Source organism: Scomber scombrus, chromosome 9 (assembly GCF_963691925.1).
Source record: "Scomber scombrus chromosome 9, fScoSco1.1, whole genome shotgun sequence".
NCBI classification, from domain to species: Eukaryota; Metazoa; Chordata; class Actinopteri; order Scombriformes; family Scombridae; genus Scomber; species Scomber scombrus.
The window spans coordinates 16,561,775-16,572,392 of record NC_084978.1 but is presented as its reverse complement, the minus strand read 5'-3'; the positions used below and the strand labels follow the sequence as shown (position 1 = coordinate 16,572,392).

At 36.7% G+C, this 10,618-nt stretch overlaps 1 protein-coding gene across 3 annotated transcripts in view; it reads left to right on the top strand.

Annotated features, from left to right (window-relative positions):
• Positions 1 to 10,202, top strand: part of slc43a3b (solute carrier family 43 member 3b) — an 18,398-nt gene extending 8,196 nt beyond the window's left edge. For all 3 annotated transcript variants that reach the window (XM_062426030.1, XM_062426028.1, XM_062426029.1), the window contains exons 4-13: positions 1,692 to 1,738; positions 1,873 to 1,949; positions 3,999 to 4,091; positions 4,195 to 4,334; positions 4,706 to 4,812; positions 4,989 to 5,132; positions 5,548 to 5,655; positions 6,520 to 6,706; positions 7,775 to 7,898; positions 8,079 to 10,202. In XM_062426030.1, coding sequence (XP_062282014.1) covers positions 1,692 to 1,738; positions 1,873 to 1,949; positions 3,999 to 4,091; positions 4,195 to 4,334; positions 4,706 to 4,812; positions 4,989 to 5,132; positions 5,548 to 5,655; positions 6,520 to 6,706; positions 7,775 to 7,898; positions 8,079 to 8,204 — 1,153 coding nt within the window. In that variant the 3' untranslated portion in view covers positions 8,205 to 10,202. The remainder of the gene's footprint in view (positions 1 to 1,691; positions 1,739 to 1,872; positions 1,950 to 3,998; positions 4,092 to 4,194; positions 4,335 to 4,705; positions 4,813 to 4,988; positions 5,133 to 5,547; positions 5,656 to 6,519; positions 6,707 to 7,774; positions 7,899 to 8,078) is intronic.
• Positions 10,203 to 10,618: the final 416 nt, after the last annotated feature.

Below are 10,618 nucleotides of genomic sequence, written 5' to 3'. Positions count from 1 at the left end.
TTTCACCAAATGAGGGACAAATGAATATTACCAATTTTTATTTCAAACACATTTTCACATCTTCAAATAAAAAAACACAGAAAAAACAGATTATTTACAAAAATTACACAAAGATGTTAGTTCAACCCTCAGTGGAAGTTAAACATTCATGCCTCAAAGCATTTTCTGTCAAGCATCAGGCAGAGAGCAACATCACACTCCTGACACTTCCAACAACACTTTGACTAGATTTTCTACAGCAAAAATTCAACATTTCATCTAATTCTGGATGGCCATATATCATCCACTGAGTTAAGGTTATTATTTTTTTTTAAATAAATAATTCCAAAGAAGAGTGTAGAGGCTCTACAGATATAAATTATATAAAAATAAGTAATCTAATAGCACAGTCAGCCATGATAAAACAAAAAGTGCTGAGAAATAAATTAGTAGAAAAAGCAAGACCAGAAAGTGCAGCAACCCCTATTTGAATTATTAACCATTCGGGTTTCTTAGCCGTACATTTTTTGGATGTTGCAGTGGTAAAACATCAAAGAGTCGCAGGTTGCAGCAGCCTGCTGTTCTGCCAAACCAAACACATTTTCAGTAAAGACAGATGGGCTTCTGTCGTCTTCACTAATTCCTCGCATCGCTGTGACTGCGACTGCCTGTGGTGGCTAAGCTAATGCTACTTTGCAAAGAGGCAAGCTGTGCTTTCATTCAATCTCTGGTATTTCCCTCTGAGGGTTTCCCAAATCTGTTTGCTTACAACAACAGCCGAGAAGAGTCCTCTCTCATACAGAGAGGCGAGGACATTGTATAGTTTGAGTTTGTGTTTGTGTGAAATGTTAGTGTGCATATATGCTGTTCATGCTCTTGTGAATTAAAAAGGGGCACATGCTGTAGGAAAGTTAGAAAAGCAAGAAACAGCAACATCCTGAGGAATGTTGCATAAAGTAGTTGAAATTTCCAGGCAGCGGTTGAACGAATGGAGATGTGGTGTACAGGCCAAAGCCTGCCAGTACAAGCCATCCAGAATGTAGAGAAATATTTTATGAGAAAAAAGGGAGTGCACTGAAATACCAGACCCTTAACTGGAAAGAGGAAAATGGAGAGAATGATTAAGAAGAACTAGGATCGTGAATCACCAGAGGATTACGAAACATAGAAAATGTGTGTTTTTGTGCAGATGTTCAGATCCTGTAACTCAGTAACTCCTCCCTACCACCACAGTTAACATCTATCATATAACATAAACACATTGACACTCACACACATATCTATCAAGTTTTTTGCACCAGACATATCTTAATCTTCAATAACAAACTGGCACTAAGGACATCCATATGTTTCCACTAAAAGAGGGTGGAGGGAAAATAAAGAGCCAAGCAATGCAAATAATGGGACAAGAGGATTAAATGAGTTGAACGGAGCCATGAAAGGGAAATTAAAGTAGGGCAAAAATTCTCCAAACATGACAGAAAGCCTGCGTGTGAATGTGTTTTTTTTAATTATATATATTTGGTGAGAATTGATTTTTATTCATTTTAAGTCCTGTTTTCCTACTGTTAACCCATTGTTGTTGTTTTTTATCTAGTCCTTTAAAGCCATCACCATCTCTATCACCATCTCTATCAGCTTCATGTTTGGTATTGTGAAGACCTCAACCTAAAGAAGTCATTATGACCGATGAAATCTCTTTTTTCCACCAGATTTCTTTACACCATGGGTACCTTGATGGTGGCCTTCTCATCCTCAGGTGAAGACGCTTTCACTCTTTGATTGTTTTGTGCTCTTATTGTCTGAATAAATATTGGCATATAAAGGACTGAGATTTTTCAGCTACCAGCTGTGGAAGCGCATTTTCCTCATTGTTGTCTTCTTTTCCATCAGTTCTGTCCATCCTGCTCTTTCCAGCTCTCTCCCTCCTGGCTGTGGGAGGCATATTGTTCCTGATGACAAACATGCAGGTACAGTGGTGGTTATTCAGACTGGGTGATTGTTTCTTTTCATGAAGTTAATCTGTGCGTTGTTTTTAAAAATAATTTTATCATTATTATTATTATTATTATTATTATTATTATTATTATTATTATTATTATTATTATTATTTATTTATTTAAAATTGTGAAAAATATCCATCACAGTTTCCCAAAGGCCAAATTGGCATATTCAGATTGCTTGTTTTGTTTCCAACAGTCCGTAACTCCAAAGTACTCAATTCATGATGAGTGTGTTTACATTTACTTTATTTTTACTTGATTGTATTCAGGATATGATTTACACGAAACTGGAGAAACCTGCTTATTCATTTTCCTGTTGACATTACTGGACAGTATCCAGGTTTCTTATCACCTATGTCCAGATGTGTTTTGATTTCTCAACATCTTAGCTGCCCATTTCTCTACCAACAGAGAATGTTTAGACAACCTGGATCAGGTGATTATATGCCACAGTGTCCTGGTTTTTGTTGGAGTGCTCCAGGTAGCATATGCAGGATTACATGTGCAACACACACACCTTTGTTCTTCCAAAAACCTGATCATAACCAGGATGCTGGTGTCTCATGTATGAAAAGGCAGCAAATACTCAGACTGGAGAAGATGGAATCTAATAATGTTTAGTATGTTTTAAGCTTTAAGATGACTTATGTAAGATAACCAACTAATATAACCAAATAATCAATAAATAATTTTAGCTCAGAATCATCGGATGGCTCATGATTGCTTAAAGTTGCAATTACAAAAATCCCCACAAGGTAGTTTTAAAATTTGACTGCGTGATTGTTAAATGTATCATTTGTGCATGAGCAAAGAACATCTGCAGGCTTCTGTCTGTCATTATGTTTAGTTTGGTTATATGCAGTGTTGGGGAGTAACTAGTTACACGTAATGGAGTTATGTCATTTAATTACAAAATAAATGTATCTGTAATCCATTACAGTTATTGAGGAAAAAATGTGTAATGAAAATGTTGATGATTACAAAGAGGGCTACATCTGAAGTCAGACCTTTATGATTTTGCTCAGGAGGGTTTATTCATCATTTTTTAATATTTAACATGTTACTGAATTCATATATTGCTGTTTCTAATTCTTTGAAAACAATATTTTTTATATTTTGTATATAAATCATGACATAGGCTTATTTGGAGCACACATGGGCTTAAATGGTGTCACAGTACCAATTAAGCCCTTGCCAGACTTTTGACTTTTTTCATAAAATATCTTTATTTATATTCTAACATCTACATGAACTAGTGAATACATTTTCAAATGAGATCAATCTTTATAAGAAATGATCTCACAAACCATGTCAGTATCCATGAAAAACACCTGAACGCTTTTGCCAGGCTTAATGGGTACACTTACCCTAACAGCTGATTAAGTAATTGAAATAGTTACATTACTTAATCACATTTTAAACAGGGTAACTAGCCATCTGTAACCTATTACATTTCAAAAGTAACCTTGCCAACCCTGATTATATGATTTGTTATAGGCTAATACTCAGTGTCTATCTGCATGCTCAGTGAATGAGTAGCCTATCATGAAAAGGAAATCTCTCTGAGAAACACAGTTGTTGTTTGGAGCTTTTTTTGGGAAGCCACGGTTAGATTTTATATTTTAGTGTTTGCCAGATAAAAATACTCAGATCTGTCTTCGGGTCATCACTAAACTGGAAACAGATGAAAGACAGAGTGTCACTGTACTGACTGCAGGGCTTTACTCATACTGAGCTCATGATCTCATGGGGAGAAAACACAAAACCCTCGTGTGTACATCTGCTGGGCGTGGCCTACAAACCATAACCACATATCCAACTAGAAATTCAACTCAGCAAAAATTAATTTTACATTGCAGGTATAGTCTTGATAAGTCACTCTGCTTGAACACACACTGAAATATTTTAAATATTCTACATGAATACATTTTATTAATATTATTATTGAATGAGAGAAAACAGACACTTAAATACAGCGTTCATTAGTTGTTATCAATTTCCATTTTCTTCCGGCAGGTAGGGAATCTGTTCGGCTCTCATCGCTCCACCATCATCACTCTCTACAACGGTGCCTTTGACTCTTCTTCAGCACTCTTCCTCATCATCAAGGTAAGAAACAGACTGAAGGTTTCATTCACTGCTGTCATTTAGATTTAAATACCATCTTATGTACTACTGATGATCTCCACCTCCTTCTTCTCTTCCCCTGCAGTTGTTATATGAGTCTGGCATCTCTCTCCGTGCCTCTTTCCTGGTTCTGTCCGCCTGCAGCGTCATTCACTTGCTCAGGACTTTTGTCCTCCTGCCCAAAAAGTTTATTCCCTACCCACTGCCTGAAGGCTACACATACGGGTATGAATCCCAAACCAGGCACACAGACATCTAACAAGCACGCTTGAACGGTGCATCAAAGTGAAAATAAGACTTGTTATCTTCTTTTTGTAATTAATTACATTCATTTTTATTTAGTTTAGTTAGTTAATAATAATTAATTTTCATATATGAAAATATAAGTGAAAAGTAGGTAATACAATTAATGATCCAAGCAAAAATGCAACTTAGATGGACACAGAGGAGTTTCTGATCTGTGCTCTTTGCTTTATTGCCTGTTTAATGTAAACATATTGGTGTACTGTCCAGTATATCCAAAATATTGTGGAAAATATGTTCACCGTGCCCTCAGTCTGTGGCTGACCCTATTGTGACCTTTGACCTTTTTGCAGGATAATCTTTGGTAAATCAAAGAGGCCAGAGCAGACAGCTGCTAATGGTAATGCAGAGACAACAGTAGAGGAAACGCCGCTCAAGAGGGACGTCCCTGTAAAACAAGGTGTGTGCAACTGCAAATTTGTGCAGTTTAATATGGCGCAGAGATAAAGATAACATCACTGAAATAAGGTTATTATATATTCTGTCTCTCCCACTCTCCCTTTTTCATCCACTTCTTGCTGCCCCTTTGTCCTTTTTGCTCTTTTCATATCTGTATATGCTCCTCGTCTCTCTCAGAGAAAAGTTTCCGTGAGTGTTTGCTGTCCAGGTTATTCTTGTGGCACCTGGTCTGGTTGTCGGTGATGCAGCTCAGACATTACCTGTTCATCGGCACACTCAACCCCATGCTGCAGCGGCTGACAGAGGGAGAGCCCTCACTGGGTAAACACACACCAACACTAACATCACGTAACAGTCCAGGCATTTACCTTATTTGGTCAACTTTAATCATTCTCCCTCAGGGAGGCAAGTTCCCTGAATATTTAGCACTTAACCTTTGCTTCAACCCAACTTTAATAGTCATCAAGGGACATGAAAGAAGAAAGATTGCATTGGAAGCCTTAACTGCACACTAATGTGCCTGTTTGTGCATTGTTGTTGATCCTAATTTTATAATAATAGATTCTACTGATTGAAGAACTGATGTAAAGTATAAATGTATATGTATAGTAAAAATGTATACATTAAAATAGTCTTTTCTATTCTTGTTTGTAATTCTGTTAAGTAATTCTTTTTATGCCTCTTTGTATAAATACTGCTGTAAAAATCAATCATCTTTGTCTGTGTGTCTCTGCAGTGAGCCGGTACATCAATGCGTTTGCTTTCACCCAGCTGTGTGGGGTGCTCTGTGCTCCTTGGAACGGCCTCATTATGGACAGACACAAGGGGAAACCCCGTGCTGCAGGTACCACACTAATAGGGACTGAACCAGAGAATCTGCCTAACCAATCAGAAGATAAACCATCATTTGTCACTGGGCTCTTTCATGTCCAAAGACAAAATAAAAAATAGTTACCAAAGTCCCATTATTGATTGAAACTGGTAAAACAGCAGTACAGAAGCATGCTCCTCTTCAAAAATGAAAATGAAAAAGCCTTCAGAGCTGGGACTTCACTCATAGTTGCAGATGTTGGTACCCCTTAGCTAAAGCATCCTTTATTCAAGTTTTTTAGTTGTAACTTAAGTAATGGCAACATTATTTTTAATTCTGTAATAATCCATTTGGTAAATTGTGAGAAATCTCTCTATAATCTCTCTCTCTGGCTTTTCTTTATCCTCCTTTTCTCCTTTCCTTTTGTTATTTACTTCATGAATGCTCCTCCAAATGGACCATTTGAGCATAGAACTTATGCAAGTTAGGAGAGCAGAACATCTGATTTATTAAAACCTTCTTAATATTTATAACAACAGACTGAGTGACTCATTGGAAAACATCTTTATGAATGATTTATTAAGTTATATAACTGCAGACCTGGTGGCTAAAAGTGAGAAACTCATGACAAGCCATCACTTGTTCAGTCAAAATAATAAATATCCAATAATTTCACTAATTGATTCTTTCTCGCTTGCAGAAGTTCTGTAAATATAATCTGAGTCCTGATGATTATTTCTTTTTAGGGGAACAGGTATGTTTATTCATTGTGATTGTGTGTGTGTGTGTGTGTGTGTGTGTGTGTGTGTGTGTGTGTGTGTGTGTGTGTGTGTGTGTGTGTGTGTATGTGTGTGTGTGTGTGTGTGTGTGTGTGTGTGTATGTGTGTGTGTGTGTAGGAGAGAGTGAACACGAGGCAGACCTGCGGGCTGCAGTGCTTTCCCTCTTCCTGACGGCGCTGCAGTGCGTGCTGTTCTCAGTTAGTGCCTCCACCCCGTACCTGCCGCTGCAGTACCTCACCTTCATCCTGCAGGTGGTCAACCGCTCCTTCCTCTACGGCGGCAACGCAGCCTTTATCAGCATTGCGTGAGTATACTCACAGACAGATAGTATGTTCCTGAGACGGGGCAGCAAATAGACACATACTTAAACTCAAATGCATCCATACAGTCACAAAGCAGCCAGACAATCGAACAAACACTGCACAACAACACTTTGTTTTCTAGTTTGTTGTATTTATTTACCGTGTTTATATTGTGTACCAGTCTTGTGTACTTGTGATGAGAGGCATCACAAGGATGCTCCACAAGGCTTTGGATACCACATTTAGTTGTAATGTCCTAAACTGAAAACACTGGAGAAAATCTTTTAAAAAAACAACAAGCTGTAACAAAAGCATAAGAGCCAGCACAAATATGTCACACAACAAGAATTATGTATTAGTTATAAGCTCAACTAGAAGCAAGAATGATGTAAAAGCGATAGTATGAGTAAGTACAAATTTGGGAAAAAGAGAAGTGTGCAGTATTTCTTTAGTTTAAGTCCCTGTATTTAGCATTTATAACTAGTATACCAATATTTAATAAATGGTTTATATATTGTAGCTGTTTGCAGATGTAAGTGTTTATTAATGTATTTATCATCGACTATAACTCCATAAGTGGAGGCTCATGTATAAACAGATAATTAATGGCTAGAGTTTAATATGGTGGTCATAATGTGAAATTATTTTTCTTCTTCATTAACCGTGGATATAAAATATACTGTACATCAATACGCACTTAAAATAGTATTATATTATTCTTATAACTATAATAGTTATAGTAAGTTATAACACAGTTATCAAATGTTTATTTACTGCTATAAATGCTACATAAGGAGACTTAAACTAAAGTGTATTACAGTAGGTGGAGTGCGATGAGTGTGCTCAGTTGATTCAATTAAATAAAATAAAATGAATGTTTTATTTAAAGGTCATTTTTTAATAGCTTGACTAAAACAATTCTAGGAAGTAGAATATGTGAGTCTGCTTACCTCCTTTTTTTGTTGTGTGTGTGTGTGTGTGTGTGTGTGTGTGTGTGTGTGTGTGTGTGTGTGTGTGTGTGTGTGTGTGTGTGTGTGTGTGTGTGTGTGTGTGTGTGTGTGTGTGTGTAGTTTCCCATCATGTCACTTTGGGAAGCTGTACGGTGGGGTCATGGCTTTGTCTGCAGTGTTTTCATTGCTGCAGTATCCCTGCTTTGCCCTGGTGAAAGGAGCTCTGAATGGAGATCCTTTATATGTAAGTACATTACATGATTCATACAATAGTAACTCTCCAACACGTTACTCTACTCAGTGTCTTTTTGCTCTAGTTTGTGATTTTTTACCACATGTTGCTCTTTACCTCATTTACCTACATCTCTATAATCACAAACTCTCCTCTGACTGCCCTCTCCTCTCTCTGCTCACATGTTTGCAGGTAAACATCGCTCTGACGGTGCTCAGTCTGCTGGCCTTCATCCATCCCCTCTCTGTTTACTTGCACTGTCGAAGCCTTGCCTCTCAGCGAGCTAAGAGCGTAACTGCCTCCACTTCAAGTCTGTAAAATGAGATTCACTCTTAAAATGTCCTTCATGTCACCATTGACACTAATACCTCTTTGTCTGATTAATAGTGCTTGTGTTGCTATGTGTTGCCCAATTGTGGAGTAACATGAAGTGCTTTCAAGTTGATTTAAGATCACAGTTAAGTGTGGTTTTGTGTGCAGTCATAGTACAATTGCCACACTCTTCTCTGAGCATGTTCACAATCAAATTGAATGTATACATAAGAATGACGAGCTTCTGGGCGCTTAATTATCAAACTACTAAACGTAACATTTTGGATTTGAAAGATAAAGTCATATTCTGGTCTACTGTTAGTGATCTCACCTCACTTGTTGATCTGTCCTTCCCACTGCAGCTTGCTAAATTCCCTAAAAACTGATCGTGGAGGTGGCTTAGCCCCCATTTTTAAAAACTGTTTCAAATACTGATCACATGACAGTTGTCTTTAAAAGGTTTACACTATGCTGTAAGAAGGAGTAAGTCACTTGATGAAAGTATCTTCACACTCAGCCAAAAGCATTTTTACTCTTAAATTGGTTCATTAGAGTATTCTTAAATGTAATTCGTAAAAGTTTGTTAAACATGGTTCCTGATGTACAATGAGCATAAACTCCAGCTGTTGTCAAAAGTTCAGGATGCAAAATTGTCTTTAATATAAACATTTGTGTATCACACACATTACACACATCAAACTGATTTACTCTTTAAATACATATCAAACATGTGTTGCTGAAGGGATCTTTAACACCACTTTAACAACACTGAGCTTTGTTTGTTGTCTTTTTTTTGTTTGTAAAATTACACATATTGGCTGCTCTAATTCTTTGTTGCCATAGGATGGGATGTGTCTTATGTTGCTTTTTTATTTAATCTCATAATGTAACATGCATTCTTGCAGTTTTATGTACTATGTGTAAAACCAGCTGCCAGCAGCATAGCCAGTGCCAAGTGATAATGCACTTTATTGAACACAGCTGAAAACATGATGTTTATTACATTTACATTTAGTCATTTAGCAGATGCTTTTATCCAAAGCAACTTACAAGGGAGAATAACATTCAAGCTACATTGCATCACTTATATCAGTGAGGACCTCTTCAAGTTGTCTATATCTATATTTGTAACCTTAAAACAATAGTATACGACTGTAGGATGCTGATTGTAGTGACAGTGTGAGGGATATTTACAAGTCAAAATCACAAATATCAATCTGTGTTGTTTTAATTAAAAGTATCAGTGATTTGCAGCTGCAAAAACATGTCTCATCTTCGACATGAACAAATCAGTGAAGCTTTACTGCCAGAGCAATAGTCCTATTTGCTCACTAACATGATGTCTATGCACTGTTATCATGTGAGTTCATCAGATTCATCAGTGCAGTTCAGTTTCAGCACTGTGAGGAAAGTGCAGCAGGCAGCACAGCTCTGCCATCTGTTGGCCTCACAGTGACCCTGTTAGTCACCATTGTGCCAAATACTGTCCAACAGTAATGAGCTCACTTTATGTTTTAGTTGCCTCCAATATATGAAGTCTCAGGTGTGTATCTGAGTAGAATTTGGTGTCATGAAGGATTCAGATTTCAAGTGGAAAGGAAACCATAACTGTGTGAAGGATTATAAAGGGAAATATGTCGCCTACAGTTTTTACCAGTAAGTTTATGTTTCAGGTAGACAGTGTATTTTTCTAAAGTGCCAGGATTTACACGGTGTTAATGTTGTTTCATTGCCACTATAAATATGTTCATTCTGAAATGTATATTTTGATATGAACTTGTCAGTGCAGCAAAGTCTAATGTAATTACTTATTTTTATTTTTGCCCACAAAAATGTTTGTTTTCAATTATTGTGAGAATAAATGTATTTTCCAGCAACTGTGAATTAAAGGTGATATAGAAAATGCAATTATTATCTTGCAACAGATATTTATGAGGACCATACTGTATGTTTTACACTCTGACATCAAGCATCTGACTACATAAAATTATATGCAAATGATAAACCAAACCATGTTTTCAAAGTATTTCTTCTAAACCATTTATTTAATGACAAATATAAGCGGCACTCAGCTTGTTCAGTTCAATAGTTGTTCAGTATAATGCCCTTTGTGGCTCTGGAGGAAGCTTTCTAAAGTCTGAAGAAATAACTAAATAAATAATAATAAGGAAAGGAAAGCAGGATACTCAGAAGGCAATATAACAACAGAAAGCCAGTAAGCCAGTAAGGAAAAAACGAAAGCAAGATGTAATTAAGGTAAAACAAGACGAAAAGATGCAAAAACACAGCAGAGAGAATACAGAAGAATGATGAAAGATATACAGTAAAAAGACTAAAAAAACACTAAATAATGTAAATGTGAATAAATACAAATGAAAAGAATGAAATCAATAAAACACAACATTACATACAAGCAAGTG